Source organism: Choloepus didactylus, chromosome 1, assembly GCF_015220235.1.
Source record: "Choloepus didactylus isolate mChoDid1 chromosome 1, mChoDid1.pri, whole genome shotgun sequence".
In the NCBI taxonomy this organism is placed as follows: Eukaryota; Metazoa; Chordata; class Mammalia; order Pilosa; family Megalonychidae; genus Choloepus; species Choloepus didactylus.
This window is the reverse complement of record NC_051307.1, coordinates 87814699-87840469: the sequence shown is the minus strand read 5'-3', so window position 1 is coordinate 87840469 and position 25771 is coordinate 87814699. Positions and strand designations below refer to the sequence as shown.

Here is a 25771-nt window from a genome sequence, read left to right as displayed (position 1 = left end):
GAGGGAGGGAAGGAGGGAGAGAGAGAGGGAAGGAGGAAGCCAAATCAGTATTTTAAATATTTAATGCATGTTTGTGAAGCCTGAATGATTTTAATACAAAGAAGTTGAAGAAGATGAGGCCTGAATGTTTGTAATTCAAAGAAGATGGATTCTTTTGAGGAAGTTCTGAAGGAAAGAACTGGATATTTGGATTTTAAAAAGTCTGTCTTTATGTTTGTATTTCTAATTGAAAAACATTTTAGCCTAGGGTTGGTGGTTGGTTTTTTTTTTTTTTCCCCCTTCTATTTTTATATGGAGCCAAAACTATGAGGGATATTATGGTGGGTGGAATTTTTCCTGAGATAGACGGGATTTGGAAGAATAGTTGGTTAAGGCCATAGTGTAGGTATACATAAGGGAAGCACTTGAATAGGAATGAACTATGCTGATGAAAGCCAGGAGAGCAGAAGAGCACACACTTTCTGCAGGGGCTTTGAAGGTGTTGGGTTAATGAGCTTTCATCACAATCACTAGGTGGTGGTGTAAGCCAATCATAGGGTTAATTCTGCTGCCTGGATCCTGAACAGTGCCACAGCAGAAACGAAGTGAGGAAGTGAGGTTTGTGTGTTCCATTTGTAGGTACATCTTTTACTTAACTTCAATTTATTATTCTCCATTCTCACCAAACTTAATTCTATTTGTACTTCACTGAAAGTGGAAGTCAGTCATAAATTGTTTGCAAAGTCTTCCAATAAAAAGTTACACAGATCTCCAATCTGATGGAAACTATTTCTAGCCTTTTGGATTAATAAAATCTAGCAAAATCTATGAGTTTGGAGAATTTTTGTTTACATTTTTTCAGTTTAAATAAATATGCTGTACATTGCTCTCTCCTACTCCGTACTTTTTAAAAAACATTTAGATTTTGAAAACCAAGTTCACAGCATTGCAAATGAGGGTCTTACCTGTGTCTATATTTAATCTTGACAAAAACCGTTAGAAGTGCATGACATCATGACATAAGAGAACATATATGTACAAACATATACAATTTTATTGATATCTCTACAGACTACAAGAATTTTGTTAAGGATAGTCACAATTGCTGAGTGCAACAGAAAAATAGTAATTTGTCATTTTCTGAAAAGATGCAAAAATTCTGAAGGTGAAAGAAAGATACATCAATGATGTCATCTGTTTTCTTATTTCCTAGAATAAGACATCACATAATTAAGTACTAAAAATTATAAGTTATTAGAGATTTTGATCCTGTGTACAATTGTCCAAAACCACCAACTAGTTTATTTTCCAGCTTTGCAGTTGAGAAGGGTGGGCCATTATCAGAGGGGAAGCAATATGAGACACCGCTCTCCGATTTTTTCTCATTGTGGATATAGCCTTTTGATAGACTGGACTTTTTGATGGTGTAAGCACTGTCTCAGGACACTTGAGGTCAGATAATGATTGCAGGCATTCTTCTCCCTTTAAACATATATCCAGTAACGAAGAAAACAAATCCAAGTGGCCCTGGGAGCTAAGACAACAAGAGTTGTTCTTCCTTCTTGCTAATACCAAGTCCAATAAAATAGACCTAATCAGAACAGGTACCTAGTCTCCTCCAAAAGAAGAATGAATAAGAAATTTGGACCTGATTTAGTAAATAATTGTTTTGAGAATTGGAACTGTTTAATTATTGAGAATTAGTTTGCCACTTAGCTCTACATGCTGTTGAATTTGCTGGGGTATTTCTGATATCTTGCAATGTCACATGTATAAGGCAATCAAAAACCTGGATGTTTGAATTGGAATATTTAACGGGCAAGTCATATAGGAGAATATCACAAAGACAGAGTTTTTAAGAGTTAATGGGGCTCTGCCTTGTTAGAAATATGCACTCACTTTTGTTCCTGTGTGAGGCAAGAAGCAAATATCAATCCAGTCAGTACAGCTATATCTTCTCTGAACCCTCAGAGGTACAGCTGGGCACAAGCCAATGCAGACAAAGGAGTCTTCCTCAGTTGGCCATAAAGCAGTGGCTATCAACCTTGGCTAGACACTGAAACTACCTTGGAGGCTTTAAAAAATACTGATGTCTGGTTCTGACCCCAAGAGATTTTGATACAATTGGGAATTTTAAAAGTCCTTCAGGTGAGTCTTATGTGCAGCCAAGGTTGAGAATCACTCCCCTGGATAAATACATAAAGGCAATCCCTGTACTTCTGGTTCCTTATCAAAGCCTCTTCTAAAGCACTCTGGCTCCCATATCCCTCTCCACCCCTCACGCACCAACTTGACACTTCCTCCTCCATTCCCAACTCAAACTTCTCTATTTTGCATCCCTTCCTTTCAGGGCTATGTTCTCTGCAAAAATACACTCTAAATTTGCAATGCTGATAACCATTCTCCTTGGAATGGTGCATACTGGAGATAATGCTCAACCAAAGTACATGAGTTACTGGCAAGCATTTCGGGCACCCAGGGCAGTGTGCATGCAAAATAGTAGTACCTAGTCAAAAATAGGGTTGGGGCTACAGTTGGGGCTACAGAGGACAGAGGTGAAGAAGCTGTAAAGGCTACCACATTTTTCCTGACACAAAGAACAAGACCTACTATTAATGCCCTAACTCCTTTTGGAATTGCCCTCTCTGAGCCCATATGGTCAGGTTACAGTGTTGTTCCCCCTGCCCCAATAGGGGCAGGCTACAATAGTGCAAATATGTTTCCGGGTTGTCCCAGCGATCCTAAGCCGAGGAGAAGATTTTTACCTTACTCTTCCTGACCTGCTTCAGTTTTACCTTCTGCACAAATATTGTATTCTCAAGGAACAAATTATTAATCTTCTTCAACCACCCTTAGGTATAGTATTATTATTTTTTCTCTCTCAAAGGCATGGTGATCCCTTAACGCAGATAACAGACAGATGGTATATTTAAAACTGGACTTGTGGATTACATTAAAAGGGACTCCAAAGTAAACGTTTTCTTTAAGATCCCTTAAAAACTTTGAGGGACAGAGACATGGATTTTGATTTATCAGCTTGAGAATCACTCAAAGGTTATATAAAATATTTGAAAAATTATCTTTATGACTGAATTATTGGAAAACATTTCAGTTCTATCACTGTCCTTCCAAAGTTGAAGTCTGACAATGACCCTGATGGTGATTGGGTCACTAAATTTGGGGCTCAGTGAAGTTTAGGAAGCAAAGTCAGTAAGTTCTGCTTTTTTATGGAATTAAAATAAATGATAAACCCCAAGATTAATGGATGCTTTCATGGTAGGGATTATTGCTCATGTGATTAGAACCAGGAAAACAAATACTTCCAGCTTCTTATTGATGAATGGAACGGAAAGGCCCACTTTCTGCTGGAACTCTAAGAAGGGCTTATCTCTTGAGGGAGTCATAGGGAAATAAGGTTGATTTGTTGAGACCTTAGTTTGCAGGCCTTAACTTCTGATGCCACCTTAAGAGATATAATGTAATTTTGATGAAAACCAAGGCTCAGAGTCATTTTCTCTCTCATTGTCCAAGTTATTAGGAGTATTTTTCTAATAGTCCATAAAAGAGGAATGACATTTACATAGTCAAGATGGGAAGGAAAATGCAAAAAATTACATGGATCAAAAAACTCATTTTCCAAAAAAGAGGAGGATGATGACGACGATGATGGTGACGACGAAGAGATTGTGTATTTGTGTGCATGTACACTAGAGTCAATGCAACAGAACAAATATGTTCAGAGAAAAATCACATCCACATTAGATTACTATTATTGCTATCTCTGAATTATAAAAATAATTTTGATACAGTAAAACCTCATTAATTTGGATTCCTACTGATCAGAAGTTTGTGGGATGAAGTTATATTAAGAAAGGGTTTATAAAAACAAATTTGAAAGACATTTAAACTTTAAAATGACCTATTTTCAAGCATTTCAGAAGCACCTATTTACTTCCAATTGATGTATTAATTACAAACTTTTGATCTATTCATTGAAGCCATAGCTTTAAGCACTTTTATTATCAAATATTATATTGTCCTTTTTGGTGCTTTATCTGTAAGCTTTAAAATATTCTGTAATTGTTATTTTTCATTGATTTATATGGTTTTTTTTTAAATTATATTTTATTGTATATGAAACACATGTAAGTTTTGGGTGTGTTAATTCATCTTATTTGGACATTGTACACTTATGATGTACAGTTTTATGTAACAAGTTGTATATTACATATTCACACTTAATCTGTCTCTTTAAATGATGTAGAATCATGGCTCTCAACTGGGGGTAATTTTGCCTCCCAGGGGATATTTGCCAAGAGCTGGAGACATTTCTGATTATTACAGCTGGGAGACTGCTGCTGGTATCTAGTAGACAGAGGCCAGAGATGTTGCTAAACATCCTAAATGCACAACAAAGAATTAACCAATCCAAAATATAATAGTGCCACATTTGAAAAACTCTGATGCAGAAGAAGTTAAACCAAATCTTATTTGGGGACTTCAAGATATTCATTGAATTTAATATCATTTTGGGCTGAATTACATTATTCCTAAAATAACTACTATTTCATTTTTAGGTTTTTTCAATGTCAAAATGATAAAATATTTTTTCAGAAAGTCAGAAAATTGGATTCTTAAAACTGATGGCTTCACAACACAAATTCGCCAGTGTTTTCCAAATCCTGGTCTCAAGTGTCTTTAATAGATTTACTATATAATTTTATGTTTCATGTCTGTATTATTTCCCAGGCAGCTTCTGATATCCTGAGGCTGTTCACAGGAACCATGGAGAGGATCTTTTAAGAAATCAAGAACTTTCAAGAACTCTGGTAAATGCTATCTTGATGTAAATTTTCTGACTCCTTCAATTATCTTTACCCTTTTCAATATCACACAAATTCACCATTTAAAAAAACAAACAGAAATACTATTTTTTGGACTTCAGGTAAATGGTGAATTCTTAAGGAACATAAATGTAAATCCAGTAAGAATTTGATAACCCAAAATTAAATAAGCCAAAACTCTTAATTAAAAAAACCTTTTTGAAGGAACATATTACAGTCCTGAAGTCTGCATATATTCATTTCTATGTCTTTTAAACTTCCAGAATCACGTGAAATAATGACGGCAGGTGTCGTTATTTTGTTTTGCCTTTAGTGCTTCCCTGTTGAGTTATATTTTTTATCATGTTAAAGACTATATTCTTTTATTCCAATTTTAAGAGAGTTTTTAATAAGTAATAGATATTTGCTATCTATTGACATGATCCTGTGGCTTTTATTATGTGGTGTAATCAGGAATGAAATCATTGATTTGTTTCATTAAACTTTCTGTGTATTTCTGCTGTCCACAACGATGACCAAGACCAAGAGAGCAAAAGCAACACTACATTTTATGAAGATTTTCAATAATATGTATTGAACTAAAATGTATTTTTCTAATGAAAGCCCTGGTTCATTAGAAATGCAATAAATCAGAATCTCTTTCCCAAAATATGAAGTGAGGTTTTACTGTATCATACTAAACAGAGTGGCCAGTTTGGTCTGTGAATGCCAGGCTTCTAGGAGCACCTTTGGATTGAAGACCACACTGGGGTTGACCAGTAAATATACTGTACAGTTATTAGATAAGGATACAAATGGAGCTTTAAAAATATATCACTTTTGAAACTGAAGCCAGGGTGTATGAAATTTCACTTTTTTTGAAATTGCATCTCAAAGCTAACTGCATTGCACCTATAGGCTAATTTCCCCAAATGTAGCATCAACTCCCCTGCAGAGTACAAACCAGGCCAAAAAAATAAAATTAAATTAAAAAAAAAATAAATGTTTTGAGATAGATAACCCAATCCTGCATGGTTTGTAACTAAAAATAGCCCATTCTGAAGGTGATAAAAATGGAAATAAAGATGTTGGGAATAGTTTCTATACTGGCAATATATGATTACGATTGAGAACCATGATGTAAAATATGGAGAGAGAAGAATGTTAACCAGACTCTTGCCATAAGAATTCAATAATGTACTAGTCTTCTGTATAATGAAAGTTACAGATGAGAAGAAAACTCTGGTGGTTTTGTTTGTTTGGTTTGGTTTTGGTTTTCTTTTTCAGGTAGGTATGACAAATATACTTGAAATGCACTAATATCTTCTAATGCAGATTTTAAAAAAATTGTAGGGTGTGGCCCAATTTATAAAAATAGTTTACAATAAATCTTTCTTTTTCTTCTGTCACAACATGCTTCTTTCTTTTCCTCTTAAGATGTTAATTTATCATGCAAATTTTTTTTCATTAAGTGCATTAAATGCTTTTGTTTGTACAGGATTTTTTCAATTAGAAGGACTCCCCATGGTTCCTAAATGTAAATCCTTAGCAAACGACATGCCAAGATGATAGCTCCATTCCACGTGGGAAAAGGCAAATTCAGCCATATCTTGGGGTTTTAACCAGGGTTCCAGCCTTTGGGTTGTACAACATCTCTGATAAGTCTCCCTTATGATAACTTCAGATGGACTGTAATGGAACATTTTGAAGAAGAAACTGGCTTCTAGCAATTTTTGAATAGTGATGCTGGGAATAAGTTTGGTTTCCCTGAATAATGGTTTCTCAAAGCAGTCACAGCTTCTTTAGAAGTTTAGAATTGGTACCATTTCTTATCCTTATATTTCAGCATTAACTGCAAAGAAAAAAATAGTCACCATGAGATGTTTTAAAGTCTTTAAAAGTGCTAATCAAAGCAAACCCATATTGAGCTAATCATGCATTTCTAAATCTCAAAATTCATAAAATTGCATTCTGTGAAATAAAGTAAATTTGAGCAAGATTAAAAAAAAAGACTCAGCTGAAAGGAAATGGCTTTTAATGAATGAAACAAAATGGGGTGTATGGATCCAAACCTCCTCAGCTCCTCACACCTTCTTTAGAGGTCATATAATCTACTTAAACACATTTTAAGCAGCTGATAAACAACATAGACCAATGTATCAGAAACACTAGATAATTTTCATTTACATTATCTTGTAATGTAATTACAAGTATTGTAGTATGTAAAACACTATTGTATTATTGTAGTATGTAAAACACTATTATCTCCCAAACATTGAGAGAATTATAGTTCTTATATGAGACCCAGGGTACCGTAGGAAGATGCCTATATTTAATTAGGCAATATACCTCGTGTGCATGTTTGGAAAATGCTTCTGCGCTGGTCATCATGCCTGCAGTTTTCTCTTCCAGCTCTCCTAGCCTCTGTCCTCTTTCATCAAGTGCAATCCGAGCACGAGTCAGCTCTCCCATCACTCCTCCAGCAGCACTTTTCATCCCTTCTATACCACCTGGTCCAGGAATGTGTTGGGCAAGGCTTCGAGATGCTTTCCCTGCTGAAGCTTCCCCAACTGGGAATTCAAGCCATAGCAATTTAAAAGATTTTTTGTCAATAATTCGAATAATTAGTCAAGACTGTCACAAAATACTTATATTAAATTCTGCTGTTATAATTCTCATTAAATGAAAGACGTTTGGTCCTGTCATTTGTGTTTGAAGATGTTAGCACATACACAAGTAAAATGCCTAAGAAAGAGGTTGTGAGAAATATTGTTACCATATGGACCATATGACTTTTTAAAATCGGTTTCATATAATTTGATACAATTGCGTCTCTTGACATCGCTAAATTGGGTCACACATATGATATGTGACCTCATACTTAACCTATATTAGTGTCTTCCAATCTCAGACCTGATTCTTTGCTTTAATTTCTGCTCAGGTATTCATTCCAGCCTTTCTCTGTTTATCTTTATATCAGCTGTTTAAATGTTTTCCTTCAGTTTTTCAAAAAATTTCTTTTTTTCTTTCTTTCTCTCTCCTTAACACTCTCTCTGTGTAAATACTAGAGAATGGTATATATGCATGATGAACATTATATATATTGAAATTGTTACTTTATAAAAGACTAAAATTTTCTCCATCACTTACAAACCTCATTTCATTTAATTTTAATAAAGTAACAAGAAATGTTGATATATGGCCATATTTGCAGAAATTTAGTGAGCATTCCCAAATATGTAACATTAGGGATAGAGCCTAGATGTCTTTTTAAAAAATTAACAGCTTTACTGAGATATAATATACCTAAATTAAAATTAAATCTTTTAAAGTGATCAATTCAGTGGTTTTTGATATATTCACAGAGTTGTACAACTATCATCATTATCTAATTTTAGAACATTTTCATCACCTGAGAAAGAAACCCCATAGCGATTAGTAGTCATCCCCTATTGCTGCCTCCTTCCCACCCAGGCAACAACTAATCTACTTTCTTTCTCTGTGGATTTGCCTGTGATGGACATTTCATATAAATGGACTCATACAATATGTGGCATTCTGTAATTGGCTTCTTTCACTTAGCATGATGTTTTCAAGGTTCATCCATGTTATAGCATGTATTAGTACTACATACCTTTTTATGGCAAAATGATATTCCATTGTTTGGAGAGACCCCAAGCATTTGCAAAGTTAAATGTTCAAAAGAAAGTTTTGGTCTTCAAGACTGAATAGTGGTGGGAGACTTGGGGAAATACATTCTTGACTTCTCTTTGAAAATGTTCCCCAGTATCTTCCTACTGCTTTTCCATTATAGTTCATAAGAGTCTCACTGGTAGATTTTTAAAGTAATTTATTCTGTAATGCTGATAAACTTGCATTTCTAAGCAAAGAATCTGTTTCCTAGAAATGGTCAAAGGCAAGCAGATTCAATACTTTTTTTCCCCAGACTTTAATAATTTAAATACCTTCATTCTGCCCTGCAAGAATGACCTACCTGCAGGTGACACATTTATTAGCTTACTCATTATGTACCTAATGAGTGTTATGTACCATTTTTAAAAAACTATTTCCTAATACGAAGTAACCAATTTTATTCACTTTCGGTAAAGAGAATTTTCATGGTATAGAAGGAAACAGATATTCAAACTTTAAGTTAGAAGCAAATAAACGTAGTGAGAATTTGAGATCACATTACCTTAAGTTACACATACACAGAGAAACAGGCTATTTTATGATACATTTTTGTTTTGTTTAGTTTTTTTTGTTTTTTTTGTTTTTTAATTTTTTTTAATCATCATTTTATTGAGATATATTCACATACCACGCAGTCATACAAAACAAACTGTACTTTCGATTGTTTACAGTACCATTACATAGTTGTACATTCATCATCTAAATCAATCCCTGACACCTTCATTAGCACACACACAAAAATAACAAGAATAATAATTAGAGTGAAAAAGAGCAATTGAAGTAAAAAAGAACACTGGGTACCTTTGTCTGTTTGTTTCCTTCCCCTACTTTTCTACACATCCATCCATAAACTAGACAAAGTGGAGTTTGGTCCTTTTGGCTTTCCCAATCCCATTGTCACCCCTCATAAGCTACATTTTTATACAACTGTCTTCGAGATTCATGGGTTCTGGGTTGTAGTTTGATAGTTTCAGGTATCCACCACCAGCCACCCCAATTCTTTAGAACCTAAAAAGGGTTGTCTAAAGTGTGCGTAAGAGTGCCCACCAGAGTGATCTCTCGGCTCGTTTTGGAATCTCTCTGCCACTGAAGCTTATTTCATTTCCTTTCACATCCCCCTTTTGGTCAAGAAGATGTTCTCCGTCCCACGATGCCGGGTCTACATTCCTCCCCGGGAGTCATATTCTACGTTGCCAGGGAGATTCACTCCCCTGGGTGTCTGATCCCACGTAGGGGGGAGGGCAGTGATGTCACCTTTCAAGTTGGCTTAGCCAGAGAGAGAGGGCCACATCTGAGCAACAAAGAGGCATTCAGGAGGAGACTCTTAGGCACAAATACAGGGAGGCCTAGCCTCTCCTTTGCAGCAACCGTCTTCCCAAGGTTAAAACTTATGGTAGAGGGCTCAACCCATCAAACCACCAGTCCCCTATGTCTGTGGTCATGTTAGCAACCATGGAGGTGGGGTAGGCGAATACCCCTGCATTCTCCACAGGCTCCTCAAGGGGGCACTACATCTTTTTTTTTTTTCCTTGTTTTTCTTTTTTTTTTTTTTTTTAACTTTCCCTTCTTTTTTTAAATCAAGTGTATGAAAAAAAAAGTTAAAAAGAAAACAAACACAATAAAAGAACATTTCAAAGAGACCATAACAAGGGAGTAAGAAAAAGACAACTAACCTAAGATAACTGCTTAACTTCCAACATGTTCCTACTTTACCCCAAGAAAGTTACATAATATAGCAACATTTCTGTGAACTTGTTCCTACTATATCCATCAGAAATTAACAGACCATAGTCATTTCTGGGCATCCCCAGAACGTTAAATAGCTTATCTGTTCTTCTTGGATTATTGTTCCCCCTTCCTTAATTGCTCTCTACTGCTAGTTCCCCTACATTCTACATTATAAACCATTTGTTTTACATTTTTCAAAGTTCACATTAGTGGTAGCATATAATATTTCTCTTTTTGTGCCTGGCTTATTTCGCTCAGCATTATGTCTTCAAGGTTCATCCATGTTGTCATATGTTTCACCAGATTGTTCCTTCTTACTGCCGCGTAGTATTCCATCGTGGGTATATACCACATTTTATTTATCCACTCATCTGTTGAAGGACAATTGGGTTGTTTCCATCTCTTGGCAATTGTGAATAATGCTGCTATGAACATTGGCGTGCAGATATCTGTTCATGTCACTGCTTTCCGATCTTCTGGGTATATACCGAGAAGTGCAATCGCTGGATCGAATGGTAGCTCTATATCTAGTTTTCTAAGGAACTGCCAGACTGACTTCCAGAGTGGCTGAACCATTATACAGTCCCACCAACAATGAATAAGAGTTCCAATTTCTCCACATCCCCTCCAGCATTTGTAGTTTCCTGTTTGTTTAATGGCAGCCATTCTAACCGGTGTTAGATGGTATCTCATTGTGGTCTTAATTTGCATCTCTCTAATAGCTAGTGAAGCTGAACATTTTTTCATGTGTTTCTTGGCCATTTGTATTTCCTCTTCAGAGAACTGTCTTTTCATATCTTTTGCCCATTTTATAATTGGGCTGTCTGTACTACTGTCATTGAGTTGTAGGATTTCTTGGTATATGCAAGATATCAGTCTTTTGTCAGATACATGGTTTCCAAAAATTTTTTCCCATTGAGTTGGCTGCCTCTTTACCTTTTTGAGAAATTCCTTTGAGGTGCAGAAACTTCTAAGCTTGAGGAGTTCCCATTTATCTATTTTCTCTTTTGTTGCTTGTGCTTTTGGTGTAAAGTCTAGGAAGTGGCCGCCTAATACAAGGTCTTGAAGATGTTTTCCTACATTATCTTCTAGGAGTTTTATGGTACTTTCTTTTATATTGAGATCTTTGGTCCATTTTGAGTTAATTTTTGTGTAGGGGGTGAGGTAGGGGTCCTCTTTCATTCTTTTGGATATGGATATCCAACTCTCCCGGCCCCATTTGTTGAAAAGACCATTATGACTCAGTTCAGTGACTTTGGGGGCCTTTTCAAAGATCAGTCGGCCATAGATCTGAGGGTCTATCTCTGAATTCTCAATTCGATTCCATTGATCTATATGTCTATCTTTGTGCCAGTACCATGCTGTTTTGGCAACTGTGGCTTTATAATAAGCTTCAAAGTCAGGGAGTGTAAGTCCTCCCACTTCATTTTTCTTTTTTAGGGTGTCTTTAGCAATTCGAGGCATCTTCCCTTTCCAAATAAATTTGATAACTAGCTTTTCCAAGTCTGCAAAGTAGGTTGTTGGAATTTTGGTTGGGATTGCATTGAATCTGTAGATGAGTTTGGGTAGAATTGACATCTTAATGACATTTAGCCTTCCTATCCATGAACATGGAATATTTTTCCATCTTTTAAGGTCCGCTTCTATTTCTTTTAGTAGAGTTATGTAGTTTTCTTTGTATAGGTCTTTTACATCTTTGGTTAAGTTTATTCCTAGGTACTTGATTTTTTTAGTTGCTATTGAAAATGGTATCTTTTTCTTGAGTGTCTCTTCAGTTTGTTCATTTCTAGCATATAGAAACATTACTGACTTATGTGCATTAATCTTGTATCCCGCTACTTTGCTAAATTTGTTTATTAGCTCTAGTAGCTGTATCGTTGATTTCTCAGGGTTTTCTAGATATAAGATCATATCATCTGCAAACAATGACAGTTTTACTTCTTCTTTTCCAATTTGGATGCCTTTTATTTCTTTGTCTTGCCGGATTGCCCTGGCTAGCACTTCCAGCACAATGTTGAATAACAGTGGTGGCAGCGGGCATCCTTGTCTTGTTCCTGATCTTAGAGGGAAGGCTTTCAGTCTCTCACCATTGAGTACTATGCTGGCTGTGGGTTTTTCATATATGCTCTTTATCATGTTGAGGAAGTTTCCTTCAATTCCTACCTTTTGAAGTGTTTTTATCAAAAAGGGATGTTGGATTTTGTCAAATGCTTTTTCAGCATCTATTGACATGATCAATTGATTTTTCCCTTTCGAGTTTTTAATGTGTTGTAATACATTGATTGTTTTTCTTATGTTGAACCATCCTTGCATGCCTGGAATGAACCCCACTTGGTCATGGTGTATGATATTTTTAATGTGTCTTTGGATTCGATTTGCAAGTATTTTGTTGAGGATTTTTGCATCTATATTCATTAGGGAGATTGGCCAGTAGTTTTCCTTTTTTGTAGCATCTTTGCCTGGTTTTGGTATTAGATTGATGTTAGCTTCATAAAATGAGTTAGGTAGTGTTCCCTTTTCTTCAATGTTTTGAAAGAGTTTGAGTAAGATTGGTGTCAGTTCTTTCTGGAAAGTTTGGTAGAATTCCCCTGTGAAGCCATCTGGCCCTGGGCATTTATTTGTGGGAAGATTTTTGATGACTGATTGGATCTCTTTGCTTGTGATGGGTTGGTTGAGGTCTTCTATTTCTTCTCTGGTCAGTCTAGGTTGTTCATATGTTTCCAGGAAATTGTCCATTTCTTCTACATTGTCCAGTTTGTTGCCATACAGTTGTTCATAATATCCTCTTATAATTTTTTTAATTTCTTCAGGATCTGCAGTTATGTCACCTTTTTCATTCATTATTTTGTTTATATGGGTCTTCTCTCTTTTTGATTTTGTCAGTCTAGCTAGGGGCTTGTCAATCTTGTTGATCTTCTCAAAGAACCAACTTTTGGTGATATTTATCCTCTCTATTGTTTTTTTGTTCTCTATGTCATTTATTTCTGCTGTAATCCTTGTTATTTCTTTTCTTCTACTTGGTTTAGGATAGGTTTGCTGTTCATTTTCTAGCTTCTTCAGTTGATCCATTAGTTCTTTGATTTTGGCTCTTTCTTCCTTTTTAATATATGCGTTTAGTGCTATAAATTTCCCCCTTAGCACTGCTTTTTGCTGCATCCCATAGGTTTTGGTATGTTGTGTTCTCATTTTCATTCGTCTCTATATATTTAGCAATTTCTCTTGCTATTTCTTCTTTAACCCACTGATTGTTTAGGAGTGTGTTGTTTAACCTCCAGGTGTTTGGGAATTTTCTAAGTCTCTGATGGTTATTGACTTCTAATTGTATTCCATTGTGGTCAGAGAATGTGCTTTGAATAATTTCAATCTTTTTAAATTTATTGAGGCTTGTTTTATGTCCCAGCATATGATCTATTCTGGAGAAAGTTCCATGAGCACTAGAAAAGTATGTGTATCCTGGTGATTTGGGATGTAATGTCCTGTAGATGTCTGTTAAATCTAATTCATTTATCAGATTGTTTAGGTTTTCCATTTCCTTATTGGTCTTCTGTCTGGTTGATCTATCTATAGGAGAGAGTGATGTGTTGAAGTCTCCCACAATTATTGTGGAAACATCAATTGCTTCCTTTAGTTTTGCCAGTGTTTCTCTCATGTATTTTGTGGCACCTTGATTGGGTGCATAGACATTTACGATTGTTATTTCTTCTTGCTGAATTGCCCCTTTTATTAGTATGTAGTGGCCTTCTTTGTCTCTCAAAACATCCCTGCATTTGAAGTCTATTTTATCTGAGATTAATATTGCTACACCTGCTTTCTTTTGGCTGTAGCTTGCATGAAATATTTTTTTCCATCCTTTCACTTTCAGTTTCTTTGTGTCCCTGTGTCTAAGATGAGTCTCTTGTATGCAACATATTGATGGTTCATTTTTTTTGATCCATTCTGCGAATCTATATCTTTTAATTGGGGAGTTTAATCCATTTACATTCAACGTTAAAACCGTGAAGGCATTTCTTGAATCGGCCATCGTATCCTTTGGTTTATGTTTGCCATATTTTTCCCTCTCTCTATTAATATCCTTTATTGTACCCATACCGAATCTCTTTAGTACTGAACCTTTCTCCAAGTCTCTCTGTCCTGTCTTTGTTTCTCTGTCTGTAGGGCTCCCTTTAGTATCTCCAGTAGGGCAGGTCTCTTGTTAGCAAATTCTCTCAGCATTTGTTTGTCTGTGAAAAATTTAAGCTCTCCCTCAAATTTGAAGGAGAGCTTTGCTGGATAAAGTATTCTTGGCTGGAAATTTTTCTCACTCAGAATTTTAAATATATCGTGCCACTGCCTTCTCGCCTCCATGGTGGCTGCTGAGTAGTCACTACTTAGTCTTATGCTGTTTCCTTTGTATGTGGTGAATTGCTTTTCTCTTGCTGCTTTCAGAACTTGCTCCTTCTCTTCTGTGTTTGACAGTGTGATCAGTATATGTCTCGGAGTGGGTTTATTTGGATTTATTCTATTTGGAGTTCGCTGAGCATTTATGATTTGTGTATTTATGTTGTTTAGAAGATTTGGGAAGTTTTCCCCAACAATTTCTTTGAATACTCTTCCTAGACCTTTACCCTTTTCTTCCCCTTCTGGGACACCAATGAGTCTTATATTTGGACGTTTCATATTATCTATCATATCCCTGAGGTCCATTTCGATTTTTTCAATTTTTTTCCCCATTCTTTCTTTTATGCTTTCATTTTCCATTCTGTCATCTTCCAGGTCACTGATTCGTTGTTCAACTTCCTCTAGTCTTGTACTATGAGTGTCCAGAATCTTTTTAATTTGGTCAACAGTTTCTTTAATTTCCATAAGATCATCCATTTTTTTATTTAGTCTTGCAATGTCTTCTTTATGCTCTTCTAGAGTCTTCTTGATTTCCTTCATATCCCGTACTATGGTCTCATTGTTCATCTTTAGTTCTTTGAGTAGCTGCTCTATGTGCTGTGTCTCTTCTGGTCTTTTGATTTGGGTGCTTGGGCTTGGGTTATCCATATCGTCTGGTTTTTTCATATGCTTTATAATTTTCTGTTGTTTTTGGCCTCGTGGCATTTGCTGAACTTGATAGGGTTCTTTTAGGGTTTGTAGACCTATTGAAGTCCTTATCTCTAATTTATCAGATCTACAGCTTCGTGGAGTACACTTTCTCTAACTAACCAGCAGGTGGCGTCCACGAGCCACCTGTTCTCCACAAGCCAGTTCTCCCCTGCTTAGCCTTTTTGGTGAGTGGGGGATGAGTCTTGTGGGGCCCAATTGGTGTACCAAGCTTGCGTGTGTAGTTGGTGTTGCCTGCCCTGTATGTGGGGCGTGTTTCTGGGCAGTCGGGGAGGGGGGGTGGCCCTAACAATCAAATCTCCATGATGATCCTAGAGTTTTAACGCTGCTGCAATAGTCTAATCCTTCAGTTCAGTCCTGCCACAGTTTGTCTCTGCCACTGACCCACAAGTCTTTGGTATTGGCGTATGGCTCCTGAGACTTGCAAGTGGGCCCCTCTTCCAGGCTGTGCACCCTGGGTCCTCTGTTGAGGGATGACTGTGCTATGTCACAGGTGAGTGCCATCCCCCCAGGGCAGTTCTGGGCTGCTGGGCTGTGTAGGGAGGCTCCCAGTCTGCTGAAATGATGGCTGAATGGGGCTTTGTTAATTCACACTGCTCCACCTTCCCAGCTCTGGGACAATCAGCTGAGGTTGCAGGGAAGGCTAATGTCCACGCCCAGTATTGTGGTGTGTGCCTGTTATTTGAAGCACTTCCGTCACACTGGGTTGTCTGGGGCAGCTCTGGGCTATGGGGCTGGCGATGGGCAGGAGTGTTTGCTGTCCACCAGGATGGTGGCTGTGAGCGGATGCCCCCCTTTTCTTGGGAAGTTGTGGTGTTTAGTGAATTTTCCCAGCCACTGGATTATTGCCTTTTGTCTCAGAGCTCTCTTAGTTCTGCTCTTGACTTGACGTGCCCAAATTGCAATTCTTTGAATCTTTCTGTATTGGGCTTCTTAGAGTAATTGTTTTAGAAAAAGTAAAAAGGATTAAAAAAAAAAAAAAAAAAAAAAAAAAAAAGGGCCCTCCTCAGAGATCTAATGGGTTATTGAAATGCTAATAGACACAGCAACCAGGGCCATTAAGGAAAGGTCCACTGGGCAGAGAGATCAGCTTTTCTTCGGGATTTGCATATGCGCCTCAAGGCCTGAGCTCCGCCCTTCCCCTTTCTGTGTTCACCAGAACTCCAAAAATCCTCTGCTTTTATTTTGGAGTTTTTCGTGTTATTTTTATTTTTTTTTTTCTATGCCTGTCTCCTCTCTGCTGGGCTGGCAGCTCTCAGATTCTCCGGTGTCTGGTCTCAGTCTATCTATGGTTGGAATCTGGATCAGTAGAATGAGTTTCCGATAAGAGCAGCCACTGCAGTTCTCCCTTCTCCTTCCCGTAGCTGACAGCCCCTCCTTCCACGGGACCGAGCCTGGCAGGGAGGGGCGCGGGTCCCCTGGTCGCAAAAACTTACAGATTTCGCTGATCTCAGCAGTTCGACATTTTCATGAGTGTTGTATGACATATGCCCAAAGTCAGATTGCTCTGTGGTGTCCAGTCCACGCAGTTCCTGGCTTTTTACCCACTTTCCTGGAGGAGTAACTAAAACCTACAGCTCACCAGTCTGCCATCTTGCCCCGCCTCCTCTATGATACATTTTTATAACCAAGAGTTTACTTACAGAGCTCTTCTCTGTCAAATGTTTGTCCACTTCCACCAAACAGTCCCTTGAGAAAGCCTCTGTTTTGAGCTTCTGGTGTCTCTATGGGAGTAAACAAATCTCCTAGCATGTCCTGTATCAAATTCAGAGAAAAAAGCATTAGAGCAGCTAAACATAAATTAAGATGAAAAGGAAACACTGCAGCATGTTAGAGCACATTATGAAACCACAGTCTGCTCTCCATATCTTTTCTTGGTGATTTTTGCCTTATTCTCATGTCTGTCATTTCTCTGCCAGTTCTTTCTCTTTCACCTCTTTTTCCTTCCTTTCTTCAGTAACTGACATTTTAAAATGCTCATTTCCTTCCCTCTGCTCTTCTCTCTTCTATATAGGATGCTGATATATTCACCTCAGGATTAATCTCCACCAATGATCAGTGACTACCAACCTAGACTTCTGATTCTTTTTTCATTACCATAGACTCTACTATAGCCTCTTTCCCAGCTGGTTCCTTTCCCTAAATTGAGGGTAGACTCCCCTATGAAATAGGAAGCCCTTTTTGTTACGTGGAAGAAGGTTGGGTCAATTTTTCTAACAAGTAAACAGTTATGAAATGAATCAAGATAATTTAAATGATTCAAATAGATACTGCATGGTCAGTGCAACTGTTCTCAATAATTGGTGTGTCTTATAATGACCGTGGGAATTTTGTTAGAAATACAGATGCTCAGACTACATTTCCTACACACTAAATAGATATATACTAAATTGATGTGCTCTGGTTATCTGTCTTTTTAACCTGCTCTCCAACTCTTTCTAAAGCAGGTCAGGTAGGGACTTGCATCTTGTTTCTTACTGCATTCCTAGAGCAGTAAATATTTGTTGAATAACAATAATAATGACAATAAAAACATTTATTATTATTTATAAAAAACTTACTATGTTCCAAGCACTGTGCTCTGTGCTTTATATGAATTATTTAATTTCATAACAATGCTCCAAGGTAGAACATAAAGAAGGGTTAAATTACAAGCCCAAAGTCACACAAATGGGGGAGTCAAAATGCAACTCAAATAGTTCAGAGCTTACACTCCTAATTTATATATTATAATGGTTTTCGGTTTCCTTATTTGTAAAATGAAAGAGTTGAACTATATAAATCTCTACAATTCTTTTTTAAAATTTTATGACTATTTTTTACTTTCCCAATGTTAGATAGATTTTTATATCTACCCTGTTTTTGATTATGCTTACAATGGTCAAAAAAAAAAAAAAAAGCCCAATTCTAACCCACAAGATATGTATTTATTTGTGAAGCCGTTAATTAAAATCAGGGTTTCTTCAAAAAAATGCATAAACTCCCTGAACTGTATGTAGAATGTTTGTGTGTACATACATATTTTTACCACTTGGGGAGAGAGTTTATAACTTTCACAGATTCTCTACAGGCAAACAAACAACAGGAACATAAACAAAAAATTAACTATTAATATGGATTAACTTCACATTCCTTTCCTCTTTTTATATTCTCTGCATACCTAGAATCACACTGAAAGTTTGGTAAGGTCACAATGAAGAACATATATTGAAAACATGTTCCAGGAGAGGCACATTTATTATGTGGCCCAATAATATTTTAGCTCTCAGACACCACTATCATTCTCTCTCTTTTTACAACCATGTCCAACGTTTATCCATAACATGTACATAACATATTCATAACAATATTGATAATAATAATAATAGTGTACCTGACCTACCTGTAGATTATCACACATTTCTTGGCTGTATGTTAATCGCTGAATTTCAGTAGGAGAGACAAGGTATAATGCCTGTCCTTCATTGGTAAAACAAAATGTCCGTGCTATCCTCATGTCTGTCAGTGGCAAATAATTAACATCCAACATTGGGCGAAGACTAGGTAGGCTGAATGGAAAAAGCAAATTCATATTTCCTATTCAAGTTGTTAGAAGCTTTTAATTTCTCTGTATAAAATTTGCAGATCCTTACATAAGGCTTTTATACCACTATTTTAGAACTGTTTCTTTTTGTCCTCTTGAAGGCTCAGTGGTAATGAGCTAGACTTTCATGTAAAATCATATACACAAACAATTTCTGGGCTCAGTTCTTTTTCTTAATCCACAGAGACACTTAGCAAATGTCCCCAAAGGATTAAATGCACTGGTCAGCAGTCTCAGGGACACTTGTTGTAGTATTTCACAGGTTTCTACAATATGGCTATAGTTTTTGATTATGGCAGAAATACTACAGCAAGAAAGTGGCTGACAGCATACTTGATCTGTTGTCTGTTTTTAAGGTAAAATTCCTAAGCCTGAGTAGGATATACACTGACAGAGACATGGTCTAGCTCACTCTAAAATGGAGTGGCTTTGCTCTCCATTCCTTTACTCTGTCAAAAAACAGGCAATAAAAATTATCTATAACTTAGGAACCATTTCACTGAAGGCATGATTAATAAACACGACAGAGGCTGCAAGGGAATGAGAATAAGTTATAAACAGTGGATCAGAATTTGCAGGTCCAAATGAAGACCACAATTTTGAAGTGTCTTACCCAGTGGTTATATGCTAATCTTAATGTTGTAGCCAATGACTTTACTTAAATATTCATCAGCATGTTCCTTTGGATTCTGTCTTTAGAGACAGCTTTAGAAACACTGAAGAGGAGCAGTCTCGTGTTTTAATCAAACCTTTAATGTCAAAAGGAAAAAAAGTAAACTTGCAATTAAATCTCATTTTGAAACCATCTTGCTTATTCAAACTATGCACAATAATTTTAAATTATCTCAGATCAGAAAACCAGCATCTATTTCATGTTCCAAAAAAAATCCTGATTTCACTTATCAAAGTAGTTTGTGAGTATACTTTGAGCTCTAGGACCTTACTATTTATTTAAAATGGAATCTGAAATCTGTGCTATTGAAATAAGATTTTCATAAGGTTCTAATAGCATTGTGCTGTCCAGTGTAGTAGTCACTACCATGTGTGGCCACTGAGCACGTGAAAAGTAGCTAGTCTGAATTGAGATGCACTGTAGGTGTAAATTGCACACTGAATTTCAAAGACTTAGTATGGAAAAAGAATGTAAAATATCTTAATGATTTTTTTATATTGATGACCATGTTGAAATAATAATATTTTGGACATATGAGATTAAACACAATATACTATTAAAATTAATTTCTCCTATTTCATTTTACTTTTAAAAATTTGGCTATTTACTACAAAATCTCAAATTGCATATGTGACCCACCCTGTGGCCCATGTTACATTTCTATTGGATAGCGCTATTATAGCACTTTAGGTCACTAAACTTTTTAAGATATGAGTCCAAAACAAACCCACTTAAACACACTTCTATGATAGCTTCAGTCAAGTTAACAGGTGAGGGAGTGTATCTGATGGGGTACACTGTCTATCTAGCATTATAAATAGAAGCCAAGAAAAGGAGGAAAATAAGGTGTAATCACTTCAGGTAGGAAAAGGGAAAAAGCAAGTTAATTGCCAAGAGATAGGAAACAAATGCTTTTAAAACTGAAAAAAAGATTTTAAAACTCTGCATGCAGGGACATTTTTACAAGGAAATAGTGTCAGAATTAAAGGCATTTCTCACTAAAAATGGCTTTTACAGTCCAGCCTGAGAATTTATACACAGATAGACCTCTTCTACCCTCTCTATACTCAGAGAGTAGTGAAGTCTGGGTCTGGGTACATTAACACAAAAGCAATCATTGGTTAGCTGGCATCTATCAGAAAACTAGGGTTTGAGGAGACTGGGCTCAGGTCAATTAAGTTCTGATAGGGTCTGGAAAGACTCTGGAGATAGACTCAGCTTGGGAAGATGATCAAGGCCAGGTGCATGTCAATTTGCAGGATTCAGTTCCTCAAGCCACACAGCAGAGTGCACATCATTATTTCCTAGTCACACCTTATATATTATTAAAATCATGTAGAAATCATTTCCTTTTCAAATATTTTTTGATGATCCTCCTAAACACTTGAACACTATGACATAATATAAAAGTAGCCATTGCCATGTAAAGCAGCTCTTACAAAGGGCAAAGGAAGACTGTGATATCTTATCAATAAGTCCTGTTGCTTTTTAAATTGTTTTCCATTTCTCAAGAAATCTTTCTCCTCATAAACGTAAATAGTAGCATATATTCATTTAAATAGAAATTAGAGATATATAAGAACATTTGAGAAAACAAGAAACTAACATTTTGCAAAATGGGGTAAGCAATCATCTCAAGGTAACTTTGAAATTGTGTCATAATAACAGTTTAATGTAACACAATTTTGAGTGACTAAACACTAGTTTGGGGGAGGGGAGAATATGTGTCAGAGATACACATACACACACAGATTTTCTCTTTTTTTCAAAACTGAGGCATGTCTTGAAGTTAAGTCATCATCATTTCCAAAAAGATTGGAATGACCTTCATTGGTAATTTCTAAAAATAATTTGAGGAAGGGAAAACCAGATATATAAGAGAATGAGTAGACCATAAAATGCTTGTTTTTATTCTTTCAGAACTTTCTCTTTTACTATCTCCCCTTGGCTTACAAATTGCTCATGTCTCTCCTATTAAAAAAAAAAAAAAAGCCAATAAAAACAAAAACGCTCTCCAAATCTAGTTTCACTGGAATTACTTTCCTGTCTCTCATCTCTCTTTTTACCATAAAATTTCCCTAAAGAATAATCCATATAAAGGGTCAGCCAACTTTTTTTGTAAAGGGTCCTATGGTAAATATTTTAGGCTTTGTAAGCCCTGTGGTCTCTGTTGTAACTAGTCAATTCTGCCTTTGTAATGCAAAAGAAGCCACAGGCAACATGTAAACAAATGGGCATGGTTGTGCTCCAAAATAACCTTATTTATGGGCCTGGGTTATAGTTTGCTGCCACCTGGTCTATACGACTGCCTCTATTCTTGCCCCCTTGGAAATTCAGTTTTTGCCTCCCATGCTCCTCAGATTTTGTTTTCTCAAAGATCGCTAATATCCTACTAGTTGCCAGATCTGTACCAAAATTCTTTGATCTCTCTGGTATACTTGACTACATCTTGTCCACCTCCAATTTTTTTGATACTCTTGTCTCCTAAGCTGTACCATTTTGATTGTTTTCCTATTTCTCTGATGACTTCTCAATCTGCTTTATTGGATCTGCAAAAAATGTTGAATGAATATATGCATGACTGGAAATCAATCTTTGATTCCTCTGATGTCAATTAAAATACATATTTCATTCACAATGCCAAGAATTTTTAGCCGAAACAAAACAAAACAAAACCCCACAACATTCACAAACATAATGAAACAAGGATTTCAGGTTGCTTCTTGCTAACATCTCGTATATTACACATAGACTTTTCAGAATTCTACCTTACTGGCACTGTTGTGATGACCAGATAATATATAAAGAAGGCAAGTACCTCATTATCATGATATGCCCATTGGCACAAAAGCATGCCAAGCAGGCACTGTTACACATGACCACCACATCTGCTTGTAGTATAAAAGATGTCTCAGTGATGTTATGAACATAAAGGCAAGTCTGAGAAGGCAGTGAGAAGACTTTGGCTTGTTTTTCAGAGCATATTATTGTATACTGATGATCTCCTATTTCTTGGGATAGAGAGGGGGAGTTCAAAACCAGTTTCCTTCTCCAAGATTTTTCATTTTCATCTACGTGGTTAGGATCCCTCCAAACTTCATATGGTGGTTGCATTAACGTGCCAGTTCGGTTCATACAGGAGAATGTTAGCACAGCTCCTTTCAATGACAGGAACGTACCTATAAAAACAATTTCACATCACTGGCATGTGAAATTCCTTCTAAACCAGCTGTTATTCATCTACAGACAAAGAGTGTTTCATATTAAGATAATTTATATATATAGTGTCATAATATTGTGGTGATATACAAGTAGATTTGTGAATTCATCAATTGTAATAACTTGGAATCATAGAATGTTAGGTCTAAAAGGAGCCTAAGACATCAACTTGTCAAATCTTGTCATTATGGGCCAGGTAAAATAGAAAGTTAATGGCTGAGACTGGCTTAGAACTCAGGTTTCCTGACTCCTAATCCAGTATTCTTTCACTATGCTATATGGCCCCCCTTAAAATTCTTTTCTAAAAAGGAAATTTAATAAAATGAATAACTTTCATTTACTAAAATAAATTAAATTGAAAAAAATTATCGTCGTCTGATTCCCTTTTCTTATTTGCAGGCTCATTTGTTATAAAATGCTTTTCCTTCTGAAACTGAATACTCAGTGTAAATTTCATCAAATTTCAACATCTAGTATTCATGCTAGCAATTTTAACTGTATGGAAAAAAGAAAACCTTCAGCTCCTAAGCAGGCGTATGCATCTTTATGCAGAAAAGGGTTTACTCACCTGTAACCTGGACTCTCCAACTTTGAATATGCATGCCAGATCATTACCTGTGGGTGTGTTTCTGCTAGTCGTGAGCAAAAGATACTATAAAGTTTAGGGGTAACTTGTGCTACAGTGACCTTTGGACATTGCCAGACTCTCCCCTAAGCAGTGTCCTAGCAGCCCTTTCTCTCCTTTGTTCCTTGACAAGAGTAAGAATGTTAACCCCACCTTATATAGTCCCATGCATTTGGGAGTCACACAGAGGCAGCACAACCTGGGTCACTCCTGTCGTGGATGCAGACTATAGAAAAAGCATGATCCAAGCATATGTTGTTTCCAAGAGAATCACCTTAGACCCAAAGACACACATAGGTTGAAAGTGAAAGGATGGGAAAAGATATTCCATGCAAATGGTAACCAAAAAAGAGCTTGGATAGCTATCTTAATATTGGACAAATTAGATGTTGAGTCAAAAGCTGTTACAAGAGACAAAGAAGGACACTATACACTAATTAAAGGGGCAATCTACCAAGAAGAAACAACAAACATAATATTTATGCACCTAACCAGGGTGCCCCAAAATACATGAAGCAAAAACTGGCAAAACTGAAGGGAGAAATAGAATGTCTCTAAAATAATAATTGGAGACTTCAATATACCACTCTCTTCAATAGACAGAACATCTAGACAGAAGATCAATAAGGAAACAGAGAACTTGAACAATATGATAAATGAACTAGATATAAGAGATATGTACAGAGCACTGTACCCCCAAACAGCAGGATATATATTCATCTCAAGTGCACATGGATCATTCTCCAGGGTAGACCACAAGCTGGATCACAAAACAAGTCTCAATACATTTAAAAAGATTGAAATTATACAAAGCATCTTCTCTGACCATAATGGAATGAAGTTGGAAACCAAAAACAGGCAGAGAGCTGGAAAATTCACAAATGTCTGGAAGTTAAACAATACACTCATAAACAATCAATGAGTCAAAGAAGAAACTGCAAGAGAAATCAGTAAATATCTCAAGGAAAATGTAAAGAAGAACACAAAATATCAAAACTTATGGGATGTGAGTTACTCCTCTAGGGCATCTGGTAAATAGCCAGGAACTGTCTGGAACAGCCGTGTTTTCCGGGACTTCTGTGGAGTCCCGGAAATGTGGAATGGGTGGAATGCCTGAGATTGCAGTGAAAAACTTGGCACCCCTCCCCCAAGGCATCGCAGACTGTGTTGGAGCTGTTTCCTCAAAGGAAAAAGAAAAAAATCTGTGCTGGGAGCAAGGAGGGGGCTCAATCCAGCCCTAATTGCAGAATTAATTAACAAATTTGGACTGTACCACCTGCTGGAAAATATAGGAAAAGCACAGAGTCTAGAGGCTCCACAGGAGGGTCTCACTCTCAGGGAAACTCCATACCCTCCTCCAAGCCGAGATAAACCAGGAGTGGGCACAAAAGGAGCTGGGAGGAATCTGTCCAGCAGAGGAGGCGGGGCTGACAACAATAACAAAAGAAACAGAGACTTTTGGAGTTGAAGATGTTCAGAAAACTGGAAAAGGGCTGGGTTCCAAGAAATAGGGGCACCTAGAGATGGGTACCAATTTGGGCTCTGGCTCCCAAACCCAGGGAGCTGGGGTCCAGTTCTGAAAAGTTTTTCTTTCTTTCTTGTTCTCTGACTCTTTATCTTTTTACTTTTTAAAAGCCCATCAAAGCACTGTCCCTGGCAAGGGTGGAATTAAGAATTAAAGTTGTCTGAGAGTAACTATCCAGGTGAAAGAGATTATAGCCTAAAGGGCAGATCTTTAAACAATCCATACTGGGAATGACAAAACTTGGGGGCTGGGGAAAGGCCTTGAAAAGGGATTTATTTTTTTGAAATAACTATTCAAAGTAGCTCATTACAGAAGTCCTCAGATATTTGCAACTGGCATGGACCCAGGCAAGGGCAGAGTTAAGATAGGTCTGAAAGACAAAGCAATGAGTCTAGAAGGGCAGACACGTTAAAGGGCATAACATGCCCCCCCCCCCATAAGAGGGGACAGGGCCCAACTCAAGTAGTGGCCCTCCTTCAGAGAAATCAGACCCCAGGGGCTGGAAAACAGAAACCAGCCTGAGTCAGCCATGCTCCTTGCAGGGACAGGGCCTATGGAGAATTAAAGGCACCTGTGACAACTCTTTACACTGGTGGGGAGCTGTGGGTTGACAACTGCCACTTGCTGGAAAGCACAGGAAAAGCACAGTCTAGAGGCTCCACAGGAGGGTCTCACTCTGAGGGAAACTCCATACCCTCTTCCTGAGACCTGAGCCTGTCTGGACTGGGAAAATCTGACTGGGGCCGATCATATCTGAGGAGACCCTCTCATAAAAAGGTTACATAGAGGCAGGGCAAGATACAGAAAAACAAGAGGTGAAAAAATCTGATCAACTAAA

The 25771-nt window shown here is 37.0% G+C and overlaps 1 protein-coding gene across 8 annotated transcripts in view; it reads right to left on the bottom strand.

Annotated features, from left to right (window-relative positions):
- Window positions 1–246: 246 nt before the first annotated feature.
- The window catches only part of STXBP5L (syntaxin binding protein 5 like), a 553599-nt gene continuing 528074 nt past the window's right edge, over window positions 247–25771 (bottom strand). For 6 of the 8 annotated variants that reach the window (XM_037836387.1, XM_037836395.1, XM_037836407.1 and 3 more), the window contains 5 exons: window positions 22383–22743; window positions 18691–18856; window positions 16952–17063; window positions 7152–7372; window positions 247–6654 (listed from right to left, as the gene is read on the bottom strand). In XM_037836387.1, coding sequence (XP_037692315.1) covers window positions 6613–6654; window positions 7152–7372; window positions 16952–17063; window positions 18691–18856; window positions 22383–22743 — 902 coding nt within the window. In that variant the 3' untranslated portion in view covers window positions 247–6612. Of the gene's footprint in view, window positions 6655–7151; window positions 7373–16951; window positions 17064–18690; window positions 18857–22333; window positions 22744–25771 lie in introns of those variants that run through there. The other 2 variants (XM_037836440.1, XM_037836430.1) reach the window with 1 other exon arrangement.